Raw genomic sequence first — 19,312 nt, 5'->3', positions numbered from 1 at the left:
ATATATATCTAGTATTTATTACGCCCATGTATATACATTTACAAGAGACTTTTCGTGCCGCTTTTCATTAAACTCAATGAAAGCCTCGTCTGGTCACGCCTCGTCCTTATTAAACGATCTTAAACATCGTAGGCGCGATTATTCTTATAGTCGATATCATCGCACTTCCTAATAAAACGATATATTTAAAAAAAAAAAAATTCCGGCGTCAAATCTACTAATCGAAAATCATTCGATAAATTCGTAGCAATCTGTTTTTGTTTTGTTTTTTTTTCTTCTTCATTCTTTAGTTTAGGCAAGTTGCCTGTTTCGTAACGACGTTTCTCTGCCTATTGCACTGTTAAATTGTCGCACCATAGTTTTCGTGGGCGCCCCGTACTTCTGCGGCCAATCGGTGACTTATCCCGTGCAATTCTGACGATTCTTCTGTTGTTGTCCTTTTCGTTGTCCTTTTCCTTGCATGGGTCGTCATCTGTGGATCAGTCCTATTCCGAGGCAGAGTGTCGTTTCTAATTTTACATAGATACACGTGTATCGTTTACATACGGATAATTATTTGTTGGATCAGTATTACATAGATTAATACAGAAATTATTATTTTATATATATATATATATATATATTTATGATTGTTTGTACGATTATTTTTATATTGATTATTTATAACGAACAAAGTATTCATGTATATTTTACAAAATACTGATCAAATAAATAATATATAGTATCAAATAAAATAAAAAAAAAAAGAAATAAAATAAAATAAAAATAATCGAATTTTTAACAAAATCTTTATACGAACTTACCCCGAAGGGAATATCTTAATAATTGAAAGTATGAATAAGAAAAGTGGTCGGCTAGTGTTATAAATCAGACGACGCGTGGACAATTAGGGAGCTCGTTGGCGGTGACGAGCGGCGTAAAAGATTACAAGAAGAAGAAGAAGAAGAAGAAGGGAGCAGTGTTCGTACTGGCGGCCCACTTTGTTGCTTTTTTTACCGCCAACCGGAAGTGACGCATCACACGTTTGCCGTAATATTCGTCGTACGACGAGTATACTTACTATAATACAAGCTTTGCTTTAAAGGTTGGGTCAGTTATGCAAAAAACTATCAACAACCCTCATTGATCTGATATTGAATACATTTAATTTAAAGATTTTAATTTAAAAAAGAAAGAAAAAAGAAAAAAGAGCTTTATCATTTAGCAACTGTAATCGTTTATTTATATGTTGTTTTACAATGTTTTTGAATGGGTTATTTAATAATTATTATTATTTGAAATTTTGTTTGGTTCATAAGATTTGGTAATTTTCTTTTCTTTTTACAAAATTATGAGATTCTACGTTTAATTTATTTTTTTTGGGGATAATTTTATGGATTGAAGGAAGGTTTTTCTTCATAACTTGGCCTAATTGTACCTCGATAATTTTAAATAAACTATTCGGGAGAGGAATGTCTTAAAATTGTACGCGAAATATTGGATTTAGTTTACATAAACATATCGTTTTGTGAATTTGATAGTACTATTGTAGAATTTTTATTTGTTATCAAATTACACGATTGTTAAATAATTTAGTAATTTTCCTTAATTTTATTTTATAAATCTTGATAAAATATGTATATATAATAAATTTTTATTTAACTGTAGAAACTTTCACTGATACGATATATAGTAAACATACTTGTACATTTCCGAGATGACCACGGAATTTGAAACTTTCACTTTAAACAGTAAAAGTACTGATTACATAAATTAAAATTTTGACCTCGAATATTTTCCAATAATAGAAAACCATTTCTTTTAATTTTTTCCTTATCATGTATCCTCATTTTTAATAATATAATTTATTCCTATCATAATTTATTCCTCATCACGTATGAAAATCTTTTATGTTCCAGTATTGTTTGAAAAGTTTACGGTTTCTTGAAATATTATTTTTCTCCTTAATATGCTTTTCACTCTTATAATGCAATTTTCAAATGGCCTTCATACTAAAGTCCTTATCCAATTAACCTTGCAACGATAATTCTCGTTTGTGTAACATAGTAATCCAAAGTTAACCTGAATATTTTCGTCATTCCATTTGATAAACGATCAAGGTGATAAATTTTATACAAAGTGAAACGAGCGTACGGTAAGCGATACACGTTGCTTTAAGCATGTCAGTTTCACTCGTCAAATTTCAACTTCAGGATTGCACCAGAGAAATCTAAAATTTATACGAAAGAGAAAAAGGAAGAAAGAAAGAAAGAGAAAGAGAGAGAGAGAAAAAGAGAAATTACAAGTTTACGGAATTGGATATCCAATCGTTTTCTATTTTCATTTTTTATTTTTCATTATTACCACATATTTAGTGATAATTACGCATTTAAAAATAAATATTATATAAAAGTATACCATCATACATTCATTTTATTAATAGACACAATTTTTACACAACGATTTAATAATCATTTATTTCCATTTAATAATATGAAAAAAGTAAGAAAGATACGTGTTTTTAGTTTTTGATTACTACGAATAAAATCAGATTTTAAGATTTACATCGCATAAGTAAATTTTCTTGTTCAATTAAACAATTAAATCCACTTATTATTTTACGACAGTATTTATTAAGTAAAGCACAGATACGAAAAAGAAAAAGGGAACAAGAATAAAAGATTTATCTCACGAATCAACAATCTTGAATACAAATTTACGACATGAATTTACGTACATATTACACATACATATTACATATATATACTTATACGTATACTAAAAATTTGAAGGCGCGGTCGTTTCCTTTCTGTTGGAAGTTTATTTGTATCTTTGTCAAACTACTTTGCCTATCTCTCTCTTTCACAATTTTATTAAAGGAGAACACGAGTGGAAGAGGTAAGAGAAAAGAGGTAGAGAAGGCAGAGGTAACAGAGTAGACAAAACGGTATCCGATGGTGTAAGGCTTGTACCAAGAAATAAGTTCAAGAAAGAAGAAGGTAGTTCATTCGATCAGTCTTCAAATTGTTTTCGCGAAGAGGGGTCGGTCACGCGATCGATAGAGAAATGAATTTATTAATAAGATCGTTTACGTTGCGATCTATCGCAATAATAGGATTTATTTTTATTGGAATTATATCGTTAGAAGCTAAACGACCAAGCGGACCAATAGAAGAAGCTATACAAAACGGTGAAGCGAATAATTTTATAAAAGAAAATTGTACTTGGAGACATGGAAACGATAGAGATTCTTGTCCGGATCCGGAAGTTCGTGTTTATTTGTATACCCCAGGAAATCCTAGAAGAGAACTAGAGAACTCAAAGGAATCCGATTGGCTTAGACACGATTACGAACCTACCAGAGAGAATATTATTCTTATTCACGGATATGCAGGTGGTTGTTAATTTTGTTTATTTCTTTTTTTGAAAGAGGATATAGTTGAACAATTATTATTAAAATCATTTTAATCGTATTTCGATAATAATTTACATTGATTGCAAGAGTAAAATGTCATGCATTATTAAAATGATATTATTAAATCTTGCTTATTGTTATCAATTAAAACAAAAATGTATTTATGTATATAGATAATATATCGAAGATGATTAAAATCATTATAATCCTATTTAAAAATAATTTAATGAAAATATCGTGACAATATTACGGATTGTTCTTACTAATGTTCATGTACGTTGTTATTTATCATGTGTATTGTTCATTATCTTTATTTGGTTTTTCGCAAGAGAACAAAATGACATTATCGTAATTCTCAGGTGGCGATAATACATTACCAATCTCAGTGTTACGAGATGCCTATTTGAGGAACGGTAGTTACAATATTTTCTTAGTAGACTGGGGAGCATTATCTGCAGCTCCCTGTTACCCAGCAGCAGTATCTAATCTTCGTCCAGTAGCTCGTTGCATATCGAGGACACTGACGATTCTAAGAAATCTTGGTTTACCTATTCAACGGACAACTTGCGTGGGACATTCTTTAGGAGCTCATATATGTGGCATCATGGCTAATTATCTTCTCTTTCGAATGAATCGAATTATTGGCTTGGACCCAGCTAAACCACTGATTCGTCCAGGCCTAGTAAATAAATTGGACAGTGGTGATGCCGATTTCGTTGAAATTATACACACAAATGCCGGTTTTTACGGCGAATCTAATCGTTTGGGTCATGCTGATTTCTGTGTAAACGGTGGCAAAATTCAACCCTTTTGCGAGGGTAAAGAAAACGATAACCTTTGCAGTCATGTTTGGTCCGTTTGTTTTATGGCACAGAGTATTGACAATGATGGTCGAAATATAATAGCAGAATCATGCTCGCGTAGATGTCCTTTTGGTCCGAAAATTGCACAAAAAGCTGGCGTTTATGTTACTATGGGACAACATACACCTAACGATGTTAGAGGATCGTTTTGTTTCAATAGTTCATTACAACCTTATTGTCCAAAATATCAAAATGGTCATGGGGATGATAGATGTTGTTTACCTCCGAACAACTCTGATATTTCGTTTGAAAAGAAAAATAAGGTCTCTGTTAAATCACAAAAGGATCCTGATAGTTCAAATTGAACATACACGTTGTTTAAAGTGCATATACTATGTACCATTTGATTGACTTGAACTATACATATATATATATGAAACAGGTACACACATACACACACATTATAAATATACACTTTTTTAAATCTATCTGTAAGTCTGTAGAAAAAATTGTAAATTATCTTCTATAAAATATTATTATCACATATATATATACGCATATTTGTGTGATAGATTTACTATACAGTGTATTTCTTAAATATTTTTTGTATATCGTTTTCAAACAATATTCATTTTCAATTTGAGAATTAAATCAAAATGAATTATATGTTATTCATAATTTTATTATTATTATGTTAATTATAATTCGAATACTGTTACGTTATAGCAAAAATTTTGAAAGCATTCTGTATGAAAAAGATTTAAAAGTATTATAGTATTAAGCTTAATTTAATATGCATTGTCGTGTTAACGATGAATCGATGTCAACGGGACTTCGTGAAGAAGCCGTAACGTATACGGTACGTAGAACGCATTTTGCGATTCCGGTGCTCGATTGAGTATTCAAACAATGTACAGGAAAAATCTTCTGGTTGGCAGAGTAACCTTCTGTCTTAATACCGTTAGATGTTCTACTAAACCGTTTATAAATGTATCTAACAATAAAACGTAAATAGTTACTCGATATTTCGGCCACGTCATACGTATTTATTTTTTTGTTCAAAAAATGCGAATGTCGTGGATGAAATAATAAAAAAGAAAAATGTTCTTTATACATTATATTGAATTTAAAATTAGAAGGAAAACAAAAAAATTAGAAAAATGTGTGTATGACAAATACATGTAATAGAATTTTTATAAACAAAAAGAAAGAAAGATTATCGTTAACATTGATGAGTCATTTTTATGGACTGACGATGTTTGAATTGTAATACCTACTGATTTTAAAATGTCTTAAAAGACATCGAAACTCAACAGGGGTGTGTAACGATCGTTAAACGACATATTGGAAAACTTTGCACATTTTTGTTTTCTTTTTTTCTTTTTATTAAAGAAATAATGACCAGAATTTTTACAAGAAAATCGAAAGATTTATACTTATTTCAATTTATTTTATTCTAGGATTAGATTACATGCATATATATGTATATATGCATATATATACATATATATGCATGTAATCTAATATATACATAATATATATAATATTATATATAATTATTTTTAAAAATTATATAAAATTTATGTAACAATATAAAACAAAATACAAATATACATATATGTATAGATATTGGATACTTATATCTAATAACCTAATTATTTTTCTTTATTACAAGACATGCTACTTCGTTGATATAACATAAATGATACGGAAAAATTATAATAACAATGTTATGGCTTAATTATGATCAATGTTGTTATACCAGTGGTTTTTAAACTTGTTCTATTCTCGGTGCCCTATATCAAATTTTAACTAGTTTACTTTGCAAAAAAGTTGAGCTTCTTGTTTTTATTAAAGGATTGGTTAAAAATAAATAAAACACGTTTTATTTGAAGAGGCTTTTGTAAACAGTTAATACTAACAATAAGTGAATTAATGGTTTGCATGAAGTCTGCTAAATTTTGCATTTTATCATATAGAATTGAAAATAGTAATAAAATTATGAAACATTTTGTAATATTTCGAAGATCTCTATGAAAAAAGTTACGACAATATCGGGGCACCACAACACGAACTTTTGGAACCACTGTATTATTCGAGTGTATAGCGAGTATGATGTTGAATAATTATTTACTATAGCAGGATTATAAATTGTGAGAACCTTCCTTTACAATACTGGCATCATATAACACAGTTTCACTCTAACACGATAAAAAAATTGCAAAAACATTTGTACAACACTACTTGTACAGTACTGTATAACATGATCTTTGCTTAACATATTTAAAAACTAAATTACCTTAAAATAATGACACGAAGGAATAATGAACACTCTTGGTCCCATATTCACACAACACGTCATTTTCTAGGAATCTATCTATCGTGTTATAGTTCAATTACTTGTATATCTTGGGTAATTATAATAAAATTATGCTGATATCAACATTTTTATTAAAAGTAAAATCCGCCGCATTTCATTAATCTTTACAACAATTAATTCTATTTTTCATTCAAAATGAATAATAATGTAACAATATATATATGTAACCTTTGGTTATTGCTGTTATTACAATAGATTATCCAGATCTATAAATATATGTAAATTTGATTTTGTAATTGATCTGGATTGCAATCTTTGTATAAAATAATTTACAAAGTGTAATTCCATTACATTTTAAATGGCACCTTATACATTTTTTTTTTTATATAAATTGATCATTCGAGCAATTTTTAATATAAAAATATATTCAATAAGATTGAACAATCCTTAGCCTAAATGAACAATAAATTTTATATAATATAATTGAATAAAATTAATGTGGTCTACTATAAAAATTATACTGCGAATGAAGACTACTATTAAAATAATGTGAATAATTACTGTGATTCTTGTATAATGCATAATAACTTGGTGGAACAACAGCAGTTAATTCATTGACCAACGGTAAAGATACATAAGACTTTTCAATTTCGTGATTATCTGCCCAAGGTCGATGAAATTGTGGTCGAGTTTTTCTATCATTGTTTGTACTAGTACATGTAGTATTTGATAAGGAACTAGAGAGAGAGGGAATTTCTCTATTATTATTTAATTCATAACTATCGGTACCTGATGAATCGGTCATCGATGCTTGCGATTGTTCGTTCGCTTTTAGAAACATAACATTCATTTCTTCCTCTAACAAATGATCTTTCGTTTCTGTCGAATTATCTTTTTCTTCTGCTATACAATCTCCTGCGATATTGTTTTCCTTCAAATTTTTTCTTTTGTGTCGAGATTGGCCATCTTTGCGAAAACCTTTTGCGAATGGATTATTGGCGATTTTTAAATTTATTATATTTTCGTTCTGAAAAAGAACCAAAAAATGATTATGATAGAAATCGGTGTTCAATTATTATATTTATAATTGAGAAAATTGTGCTAAGCAAATAAGAATTGATATAATATCTGATCCAAATTACCTGATAAGCAGTGACTGCAATAAATTCTGTCTCTTTGAGAGTATAGAATGCCGAAGGATGAGAATAATATTCTCTAAGATTTAATAAGTTATCGCACTTGACGATCCAAATGCGGGCTTGATACTTGTGCATGGATGTCAGGAGTATTTGCTGAAAAATCAAAAATATAAAACAAATTAACATATCAATGTTACACATTTATTCGGGATATACCTTATTAAATGTAGAAATAAGAAACGAAGAACTTTTCTAATGTTGTTTAAAGTAATTTAAGTATAATATTTAAATTAGTCATAGTTATGTAAATGTTATTTTTATATATACATATATATATATATATTTATTTTTCTTTCTTACGGGTTTAAATAAGAGAGAACGAACGGAGATCGAGAGAATTTTATTAAATTCGTAATTAGTTTGGGGAATCGAATAAAAGAAGCCGCCTCTAACAGTGTCAGAGATAAGTTGGCGCCTCGGTATAAGAAAGCCGACGACTACGTTTTAAGCAGACGTAATTCTCAAAACCCGGAGAGCTCTGTCGTTGCAACCTTTCTTAGAATCACGTGTCCTCTCTCACACGAGGATGAGAGATTATTATCGTAATGGTCGAACAAGATTTGTATTTGTTTAAAACAAAACAAAAAAGAAAAATAAAAAAAAAAACACAGCAGAAAAATATTCTACACACTTTAAAAAAAAATAAATAAATAAATAAATATATTAATAAATTGAAGGAAATAATAAAGATCTCCCTGTGTTTATTACTTTTGTGAAAAAAGTTTGTAGAACAAAGATAGACTAGTTGAAAATGTAGATGCAACGATAAGATAATTGATTCTTTTTTTCCCAAGCTCATTATTTTAAAAGCTTCTGAAATAATCACATATTTTTGGTTAGTTAACTATATTATATATATTATATATATTATATTATATTATATTATATTATATTTAATTACTTTATATTATATTATATATCCGATTGAAATATATTATCTTGTATATCTAATTTAGTAAATTATTTTTGAAAGAAAAAATTTGCCATGTTAGAGTACATTAAATATAATTGTTGAATAATAATCAAATAACAATGAATTATTGAAAGAAAGTGCTACCCAATATCTCGAGAAAAGTGTTTCCCCCATTGTGAATTTTCTTTACAATCAAAAAAGACTGTGAAAAGTGGGGCTATGAATCTGGAGGAGACAGGCGCCTTTAATACTGATGACGGCAGATGCTTGATCAAAGCGTAAACAAGTTTTACATGTTGAGAGATGGGGAAAAATGGTATATCGATTACAGAATGTCGTGGACCATGTTAATCTTCGTTTTTCACGGAACAACGGTGCGGTATTACTGCATCGTTTTTATTCTTTCTTTCTATTCTTTCTTTCTTTCTTTCTTTTTCTTTTTCTTCGCGTCTTTTCCTTTAAATACCCGCAACCAATCTTTTTCCCTACTAAAATTGTAATCCTAAGGTACACAGATACACCGCCAACACTTATCTTAAAGCTGATTTAAACGACCCCCTGATGTTAGGAACTGACCACTGACTCACCATTATATTCAGAATATGTTAAGCCGTTGTTCCTCGCTCAAATGACCTTTCGGCAAGTATATACGTGTTAAAACGATGAATAACGTTCTCTTGGGGAAAAAAGAGAAGATTTAACAAAATTTTTGTCGTAGGGACGACGAATTTAAAAAAGAGAAAAGGAAAAGGAACCAAAAAGGAAATCCTAAAAAGACAGGCAGAGTAAGGAATTATTTCTTCCGTTTTCTCGTTTTCTTTTCTTTTTCTTTATTTGCAATTCAATCCCTTCCCTTTTATTCTTATAATTATTTTGTAAAAATTCATTGGTCGCGATTAATGACTTTTTACGTATAGGTATACATATTATATATGTTTTACTTTTTGGTAGAAATATAAGTAATATAATAAAAAGTTTTGTAACCCCAAATTGATTTACCGGATTAAACAATAGTTAAATAATTATCTATCTATTTGTTTTTTTTTAAATAGAATGAAAATTATTAGTAAAATATCATTAGTATTAGTACCAAGCAATAATTATTTTTGAGTGTTTGTTGAAAGTGTGTATAGTAGAATCAACGAGGATGTGTGGAACGGTGTGTGGCGACCTCCCGCATACGGAAATGGAAAGATGGTAAGAAAAAGGGAACGAGTAATTCAAAACCAGAGCAGGCAAAAGAGACACTTATATCGAAAGATTAGGTAGACAGGACCAAGGACACAACCCTAGCTGTCCAAACACCGTAACCGGGGCTGGTATATAAACGAGACCTTTCAATGTCTCTCACTTCCCTTAAATTCTTCTTTTTATTCTTATTCTTATTCGTTTCCATTTTATTCTTTTCTTTTCCTTTCTCTTTTCTTCCTTTTTTTTTTAACGATTCTTCCATATTGTACTTTTCTTTTGATTTTTTTTTCTTTTTTATTCATTCAAAGACTCGACACACATTCAATTCTTGCATATGTGTTTCTTTTCTTTTCATTTCAATTCATATTTAACACATTTTGTCAAAACAAATTGTTGTAAAAAAATTCTTTTCCTTTTTAGAATTAATGAGAGTTAAATAAACGTCAGGGGTGTACATTATATTTTTTTATTATTTTTAATATTTTTATATGGTCATGTCTCCCCCTTTCCCCCCACCAAAGTTAAACGATAAACGGGGACCAAGGAAAATCGCTTCATTGGAGTATAACTTTTTGATGGGTAAATGTGCACACGATGTTCGGACTATTTGAACTTAATTGAATGATTATTTTATTTCTTTTCTGTTTTTGTATTGCGTTATTTCTTTATTAACAAAAAAAAGAAAAAAAAAGAAAAAAAAGAAATAAAACAACTTCGTGGAATTGAAAAAAATAAATAAAAAATTTCTCCGCAACGCGTGGGTCATTTTATTATTTTAAAATTCTGTATTTAAGAAACCGGGTTAATTGAAATGAGGAAGAAAAAAAATGATCGTCATATTTTATCATTAAAAGACTTACGTTTTGTTGACTGGTACAAATATCGTTGGTGATTTTAACTTTACTGAAGCTAATCGGCTTTTGTTTCATCCAATGATCTCCACAAGCTGGACTATCAGGATGTACTAACATCCTTCGATGATGTTCTGGTTGTGGTTCCGCAATACTCGTCGGCGTCCACCCTTTAGCGGCAGAGTTATGGAAACTTTTAACATCCGTTTCCTCGCCGCTTTCCTCGCTTTTGACATATTTTTGTCGGCGATCTGAGGCCAGTGCCAATTCAAGTATTATACAATAATTATCTTGTTTATCCAATCCGCTTACAGTGATTTCTACGGATGGAAACATTCGCCTTCGTGAAAAATAAAAAACAAATTAAAATATATCTATGTTATATATAAATGTATGTATATGTATGTATGTGTATGTATATGTATTATAAAATGTATATAAAAAAAATATTATATATAATACATGTATATATATATATATGTTAATTTTAATTAATTTAATTTTATTATATATTTATGTTAATTTTTTTTTTTTTTTTTTTTTTTATAACAACGTTCATTTCGGTCTATCTAATTTAAATAAAAAAAGAAAAAATGACTTTGTCTCTCCCAACAATAGAAGAAAGTGGATTAAAGAGGATGAAGAGGGTCGAAGGTTGAGAGAAGCTTTTAGAGTTGGAAATATAAATCATTTTCTTGAAAAGTCAGTTTTTGAGGACGTAGACGAGACAAGTTTATCTTTGCGTTGATCTGCTTCGTCATGTCGCCGGTAAGAGCTTATTACGCTAAAATCTTTCCTCAAGATACGGTAGCTAACTTTTGTCAAGGGTCGAAAAGAGATAATCGATCTTGTGAAATTCAATTAGACAAAAGAAATAAAAAAAAAATAAGAAAAGAAAAGGAAGAGAGAAGGAAATAGAGAGAATGAATGAAAGAAAAGAACGTATTTTATTCGTTACGCCGATCGTAAAAATCATTTGATAAATTGACTCTTATATATGGTTAGTGAGAGATAAGTTATAATAAACGAAAACAAAAAATTGAAAAAAGATAATAAGACGGATCTTTGATGAATGGTATTTCTTTTTCTTGAAAAAAAAAAAAAAAAAAAAAAAACAAGGAATACGAAAAGAAAAGAATTCGAAATCGTTTAACATTTTTTCTTGATAAGTTGGCGCCATCCTTGAAAAAGAAAAGGGGGAGAAGAATGGTATAATGGAAAGTTTGTTTGTTTACTTCTGTTAAAAGGTGCATCCTGTATCTTTCGACATTCTTCTTTTCTTCTTTTCTTTTGTTTTTTTTTTTATTCAATTTTACCGAATGCGCAAGCATTTCAAAATTCTGGATAATCCGATAAGTCAACGAAAAGTCAATCTACGGTGGTCCTATGGGGTTTATTTGCGTATATCTAATTGCGTTCCCTTTTCTAAGGAACCTGGTTCTTTTTCCCTCGATCCCTTTATTATCTCTATTTTTCAGCATATAAAAAAAAACATCACCACCACCAACCTGTTTATGAGAGTCACGCAAAGTAGTAATTTTTGAATTTTTTTTTTCCAAGCTATAAGAAAAATATTTTTCTTACGAGAGAGATTGTATTTGTTAGCAAAAAATCTCGACTAATGGACAATTATTAATTATTGAAATAATTTTATATAAATAAATACAAGTTTAATATTTATTATAATACAATACGTATTTAATATTTAAAATTAAGGGATGTTATTCTCATTCGTTTAAAAATATTGTCAAATAGTTATTTATATTTAAATAACAAATTAATAATAATTAATTAATATACCGATCAAATAAATATAAAAGATTAACATAATAAAATGATGAACGGTTAGTAAAAATAAATAATTTAATGTGTTCTGTGTGTGTGTGTTCTTTATCTTATCTGAAAATGAATATAAAAGGAGACTCTATGGATAACAAAAAAAAAAGAAAAAAAAGTTTATTTTGAGAGACGCCAAAAGGTGGTAGACGTTTTAAGTGGGAAATAGAATTGCACTGTCGCGACGTATGGATAATCCATCGTCTCGTGTGACAAACTTTCTCGTGTCTGGCGTTACTCGAAAAAAAGATGCTGTTCTGTGCTTGAGATTAGGTATCAAAAAAGAAAGTAGCAGTGTGTGATATGTCTCGATTAAAAATGCATAAGTACCCGATGCGTCAGGAGCACGTGCCTAATTTCTCTACTGATAAACATATAACAGTGTGTTCCCTAAATTAATTTATTAATAGTAACTCTGCTAATGCTTTTTTTTTAACCTTCCACCAGCTGCTATAAGAAGAAAAGAAAAAAAAAGGAAACAAAAGAAATAATTTCAAATAATACATTTCATTTTTGTAGTCAAATTAAAAAAAAAAAAAAAAACAATGTTCAAACATTGGAACACTGCATAGGATTATTTTAAATTTGATATTTAATTGTGTTGTCGGTATTTATAATTAAATATCGGTGGTGTACTTTTTTTTTTTTTTTTTAAATCAATTTATACGAAATCCTGATGTAATTTTTTTTGTTTTTTTTATTTTCTATTATAAATATTGTTAATCCACATTTAAAATCTATTTATTAATTATTATTTGTATTTGACAAAATATCGATCATATAAATAACGCGAATTATTTGTGATGCAATTATAAATTGAAAGAAAAATATTAAAAGAGAACGTTGTTAAAGTAGGTGACGAAGATAAACCCTTTCGTGTTTTTCTCTAAAAATAATTAAAGAACGCGAAAGTAGATGATCAGATATAAAGAATAAGTATTAGAAATATAAAAAGAATTTACTTATGTCACGGATAAATAATTTTGTTTATTACGAGTTTGCAAGTGATATTATTTATATCATACATATAGTACGTGCACGTGTTTTGCAGATGGTACATTGATGCAATGAAAAAAAATCATTTCTTGGAAAAGACCGGAAATTACGGATGAACGGATTAGAAAAGTGAGGAGACTTTTCTTTTGCTGTGACATTTGAAGAAGCCCCCCATATGAGTTTTGACAAAAGAAATGTTTTTAACGGCTTTTCTCGACTTTATCGTTATTGTTTTAGGATGTTCTTTGTTCTTCTTCTGTTCTCTTTGTTTATAGAAGATGTAGCAAGTATTCAAAAAAAAAAAAAAACGTTGGGACTATATAATTTGGTCTCAAACTTTTTGAATGTTCTGTATAATAAATTGTTATATATATCTTAAGTAATTGTTATTAAACATTTAGTTCTTTTTATGATTATTTTGTAAAAATTAATTATTATAATATATATGAATATTTTGTTCAATATAATAATAATAATTTTAATTTGTAATAACAATATTTATTATAGATATGCTGTTAGGATTATAAGGTAGATAATAATACCTTATTAGAGATATTGATTATTATTTGAAACATTTATAAATGATTTTTATATCTACATATACGTAAAAACATATCGAATTGAATGGAATTATTATTATTATTATTATTATAAATAAAATTTATCAACGTTAGTAACAATTTCCGTTTCGCGAAATTATCATTATCGCAAAATATAGTAATCAACTCGAATCAGATAAAATAATAATAATAATAAAAAAAAAAGAATGATTAATCTATACCTAACACCTACGTAGTTTAAGGCGGAAACAACAATAGGAGGACGATTGTCACGCCGCCGGAAGTAAAGTTTCGTAATATTTCCGTTTGTCGTACGGATGCACCTTCTTTAAAAAAAAAAACAGAAAGAAAAAATAAGAAGTTTCGATCGACGTGATAAAAACGATATAGAAAGGGTTAGAACGTGAACATGCTTACGTTATCGTATCTTAATTTTATGAATTCTTTCTGTATCTTCTATTTTTTCCGCGTTACTTGTTAATCATACGTATTTATTCGAAAGACAATTTAACACGAGTTCATATTATCGTGAAAAAATATTCGTACAATTTGGAAACATATAAATATAATTTATTCTCCTATTTTTCTTTTATTCGAAACAATTTAAAAATAATATTACGCAACAAACATGGCGGGGGGATTTTATTGTTCGTTGGAATATATTTTCGTTTTTTATTTCTTTTTTCCGACCGACAAAGAGAGGAAAAAAATAAAAAAGATAAAACAAGATTCAATAGGGGTAGCAGCAGCGGGGGAGGGGATAAAGGTAAAATGCATTAGTTTTAAGTATAAGCTGCTCTCGAGGAACAAAAGTACTTTTCCTGTTTTCTAAACTGAGTAATTTAGCATTTTACGAATGCTACTACCTACTTCGCAACCTTTCGAGGGTGGTTGTGGTGGTGGTGGTGGTGGTGTTGGTATCGAGGAAAAAGAAGTTTGGAGCCGACAGAAGGGGAGTGGTCTTTTGGCGCCGAACCGACGACCACTTCTCGATACGCTGGATAACCATTCTAAAGAATTTTGGAGACAAAGCTTCTTTTCTTCCTAAGAACCGTTGTTCTGCTTACTGTCCACTTTCTCATGAATCATCGACAAATTTACTATTTTCACTTTCTAATGATTCTTTTAACAAGAATCATTAGAAAGAACAAGTTTTTCTTTTTGTGTTATATTTTTTCTTTTCAATAAATTCATTCGTTTTCGTTATTCGCGTTTCTAATTCATTATTAACTAATGAACTATTATCTGTGAGAATTTTTATTCGGTTTTTTTGATAGAAAAGTCTATATAAATAAATAATATATTTTAATATTTACCTGCCATTTTTCGTTATAATCATTTCCGTAGTTTCTGCATTAAATTTTTTCCAAAGTGATGAATTATACAATTCGACTTTAACTTCGTAAGGAAGGGGTTGTCCTGTGATGTAAAATTCCCTAGGTATTCCATAATTAATATCCTGTAATGTTCCTGTAAATTAAACAAATAATATTTGTGATATTTCTTATATATAAACAAAATAATATATCTCGTCCGGAGATTATCTTGAATATATATATATATACAACACTTCTTTTGTTAAATATCATTTTCATCATTTCATCTTTTTTTACTATTTATGCGCGCGCACACGCATACACAAACCACATATATAACTATTCTGTAAAAGATACTTAACATAAAAATTAAATGAAAAATAAAAATGTTGTGTTTAAATCAAAGGCAGGAGGGGGGGGCGGGCGGAGGGATTTCTGTTTTTCTTTTTAAATAAGTAAGATTTTTCGAAAGGGATATTTAAAGATAGTTGGATGAGGTAACACAAATGTGGTGTTAGTAGTAAATAAGAGGGTTGGTCGTTTCCTTTGAGGAAGGGAACTCCATCGGAGCGCGTGATTCCTCGCATGAATGAACCCCCAACGTACCGCCGCACTTGTCTCCACAATTCTGCGGTCGTGCGCATTGTGCCTCCTCGGAGTAGGATAATTGCCAACATTCGATGGTCTCACACAGTCGTCTCCTCTCCTCCCTTTTTCTCTTTTTTCTTTCACGATCAAACCGTCTAGTCGGCAGATAACGATTGTTCGCTCGAATGACGGTCGGCATCTTTCATCTTGCCGAGAGAAGAAGATCTCGTAAGGATCTCTCATTTCTCGCCTTTTCGTCAAAGTACTACTACTACTACTACTACTACTACTACTACTACTACTACTACTACTACTACTACTACTACTATTACTACTACTACTACTACTACTACTATTGACGAATACTATACTATACCTAGTTATCCTTATACGACTTTACCTGTCTCTTTTATTTACGTATGTAAGATTAAGGATACAGCATTAAATATATCTTTACGTATCCAGTATAATTTTATATATAACGTAGTATAATATTTTGACACTTAGATTTACGGATGTTTTTTGTTCATTATTTTTTTACAAATTGGCGAACATTGTTTTAACACGTTCACGCCGGGGTGACCCACCGGTGGGTCGCACGTGTCTGTTCTGTGGGGCGGCGTGGACCCACCGGTGGGTCGCACTTGTTCATTCCCGCGGGGCGGTGTGACCCATTTGTGGGTCGTACTTAACTATTCCGTGGGGCGGCGTTGCTTGCAACGATACTGCCCCGTCTCACGAAGCGTATCGCGGCAAAACGCTCCCGCCTCAGGCGGCAGAACGCAGATTTTCGTCCCGACGTGAACGTGTTAATGAAGAAGTGGGTAGACAATTAATTATTTACGTATATTTCATTACGACAGTAACAATCGACATATATATTTTAAAAAAATAATATTTAAATTTTATATATATGTAGCAAAGAAAATTTGAAGAAATAAGTCAAATTAGTTTCAGTCCGTAAATCTAATGTTAATGTGAATATAATCAAAATTTAATAATTATACACAGATATTAATAATAGTCTTCGATCATCCTTCGTTCCGTTTAATCGTTTATCCGTAATGTTTCCCTTTTTGTCGTCTTTCATCTATGATTCGATTATCTCCTTCTTTTTCTTCGCTTCTTTGTTTCTTCAATTTTTTTATGCTGCCTTCTATTCATCTATCGTATATTCATCTGTACGACTCTATACGTCTATTCTTCTACACATTCCTAGACTCGTCTACTTTCGTCTACTTTCGTCTACTTTCGTCTAACTTCACTTCTATAGTCTAGTTTCGCTAACGTCACTTCTATAGTCTAGTTTCGTCTACTTCTATCGTTTAAATTCGACTGTGTTCGTCTAATTGCTAACGTCGACTGTAGTCGTCTAATAACTATATTTATATATACAGATACATTTGTGTACAATACGTCTATTGTATTCGTCTAACAAGTATCGTTTATTGGGTTACAGCGTTGTAACATTTTCTTTTTGCTGATTTGTCGATTATGTAGCGTCATCTTTAGCAAACTAATCACGCATTAATACGCAGGTCATTCTTACATATCACGCTCATTGATTCTCTCTCTCTCTCACATACATTCACACTAGTTCATCTCGATATTTTCACCATACTATAATAATATATAATATATTTTATATATATATATATATAATCTCTCTATAAAAATATAAATAATATCTATATTTAAATCAACGGCTCAGTTCTATGTTGGATTACTTTTAAAATCAATATATAAACCAAAGGTAAAGTTTAGTAACTGCAATTGCATGGTTATGTATCTGATATTATTTTGACAAAAGAGATAAAATATTCCTTTTATAGAAATACTAAAATAAAGTATTCCAAGATATTAATGTGTCTTTATATACATACCAGAAATATAATATAATATAAAAATATTTGTTGTACTTTTTTAGCTTTTACTTCGTGATTTTCTTATGTGCTTATGTAATAAACTCGTTTCTATTCTATTTTATTTTGTACGTTGAATTACTAGTTTCCTATAGATCATTAAAGTAAAGTAACACATAGATGGTTAGGAAGAACATGAATGAATAGACCAAAGAAATAAAAGACGGCAATCGAATACTTTTTTGACTTCAGAACGTACCTTTTTGTGTATACTTTTGAATAGTTCGAAAAGACGTTAGTAGAAAAGTGACCGATCCGTAAAAAAGGAGAATAAAAAAGATATTATTTTATATAGAACAGATGGGTGAGTAAGAAAAGTCCTAAGCCTTAAGGCACAGAATTTTTTGAATTATTGATTTTTTGAATAAAAGTGAATTTGACCGAAGAAAGCTCGTGTAGAGTAGAAATGGTTAACGACTTATCCTATATATATATATATATATATATATGTGTGTGTGTATGTATGTGACGGGACGTTAAGTTATATATATGTATATATATACACACACGTGCGTGGGATCGTGGCATGTGTATGTGTACGTGCGCATGTGCATGGTGCGAGGGGCGAGGGGCTCATTTGCGTATTGTATTATTAAGAAATATTAAATAAAACAAAACTTTGATGTCGTATCTAAGTGAAAAATCTAAAAAAAAATGTTAAATAAATGAAAAAAATACCTAATTTATGACGATTTAATTCAAATTGTTGTCTGTCGAACTCTAGTTGTTCTTCTTTCTGCTGATGTTGAAGTCCATGGCTATACGGGAAATTTATTAATGAAGCTGGGGGTACAGAATGCGGAAACATGACCACTTTTATATATGTGTATATATATATATACACACATACATATATACATACATATGTATAACGAAATTACAAAATTCTTTCGAAGAAATTATTCACAGGTTTACAAAATTCGTATAATACGAAGAAAATTATTCGTCGAATGGAAAAAAGCGCACGAAATACTAACCAACAAACAGTTGCTCGACCGGTAGCCGAACGAAGACTGACTATTCAAATCCCTTGATCTTCGTATAAACACTGAAAAAAATTTCCCTAGAATATATTTTGTTTGTAACAAGTACTTCAACGAATCTAACGTTCTGATTGGTCGAGTTTACCGCCCTCGACCGTATGCCACGCCTATTAACTTACCCAATTGGTTCCTTCCTCTACTTGGTTGGAACGTTACATCCTAGAAGCAACAAGTAGGTAGGGTTGCCACAAGTAACTATAAATCACGCTTGCTAGATGGATCTAAATGAGTGTGCGTGGATTTTCTAACATGTGTAAGCCCACTCACCTGTCATATCGATGTTAACATTAAGGGGTTATACGCAGTTGCGAGGCTCGAAAAAGACGTATTTTCATGAATTTTTTCTAGAAACAGTTTTTATTTCTCAAAAAAAATTGTTG

General features: G+C 30.0%; 2 protein-coding genes and 1 long non-coding RNA gene across 3 annotated transcripts; 1 reads left to right on the top strand and 2 right to left on the bottom strand.

The window, feature by feature from the left end:
- Positions 1-431: 431 nt before the first annotated feature.
- LOC122521179 lies at positions 432-894 on the bottom strand. Its single transcript, XR_006304678.1, has 2 exons — positions 804-894; positions 432-509 (listed from the first exon to the last, which is right to left on the bottom strand). It is a non-coding gene; the product is annotated as an uncharacterized LOC122521179 (long non-coding RNA).
- A 1,588-nt stretch (positions 895-2,482) lies between these two features.
- LOC122521178 (phospholipase A1 member A) lies at positions 2,483-4,656 on the top strand. Its single transcript, XM_043641681.1, has 2 exons — positions 2,483-3,373; positions 3,754-4,656. Exons 1-2 carry the CDS (start codon positions 3,046-3,048, stop codon positions 4,560-4,562), a joined length of 1,137 nt encoding a protein of 378 aa, XP_043497616.1. The 5' UTR covers positions 2,483-3,045; the 3' UTR covers positions 4,563-4,656.
- Positions 4,657-6,964: 2,308 nt separating this feature from the next.
- Positions 6,965-18,697, bottom strand: LOC122520928 (T-box-containing protein TBX6L-like). The gene is made up of 6 exons (XM_043641250.1): positions 18,568-18,697; positions 15,380-15,533; positions 10,681-11,011; positions 7,660-7,809; positions 7,025-7,544; positions 6,965-6,969 (listed from the first exon to the last, which is right to left on the bottom strand). Exons 1-6 carry the CDS (start codon positions 18,695-18,697, stop codon positions 6,965-6,967), a joined length of 1,290 nt encoding a protein of 429 aa, XP_043497185.1.
- Positions 18,698-19,312: the final 615 nt, after the last annotated feature.

The sequence above is a fragment of the Polistes fuscatus genome, unplaced genomic scaffold (genome assembly GCF_010416935.1).
Source record: "Polistes fuscatus isolate 324 unplaced genomic scaffold, CU_Pfus_HIC Scaffold4, whole genome shotgun sequence".
Classification (NCBI taxonomy): Eukaryota; Metazoa; Arthropoda; class Insecta; order Hymenoptera; family Vespidae; genus Polistes; species Polistes fuscatus.
The sequence above is the reverse complement of the archived record's forward strand: the minus strand, read 5'-3'. Positions and strand labels throughout refer to the sequence as shown.

What these genes read in the sequence shown, in the direction of transcription:
- LOC122521178 (XM_043641681.1), top strand. Translation starts at nt 3,046, where the DNA reads ATGAATTTATTAATAAGATCGTTTACGTTGCGATCTATCGCAATAATA. An exon ending in TCTTATTCACGGATATGCAG is followed by an intron (nt 3,374 to 3,753) that starts GTGGTTGTTAAT and finishes CGTAATTCTCAG; the next exon opens with GTGGCGATAATACATTACCA.
- LOC122520928 (XM_043641250.1), bottom strand. Translation starts at nt 18,697, where the DNA reads ATGTTTCCGCATTCTGTACCCCCAGCTTCATTAATAAATTTCCCGTAT. An exon ending in ATTAAATCGTCATAAATTAG is followed by an intron (nt 15,534 to 18,567) that starts GTATTTTTTTCA and finishes TTTAATTTACAG; the next exon opens with GAACATTACAGGATATTAAT. An exon ending in TTTGTACCAGTCAACAAAAC is followed by an intron (nt 7,810 to 10,680) that starts GTAAGTCTTTTA and finishes TTGATTTTTCAG; the next exon opens with CAAATACTCCTGACATCCAT.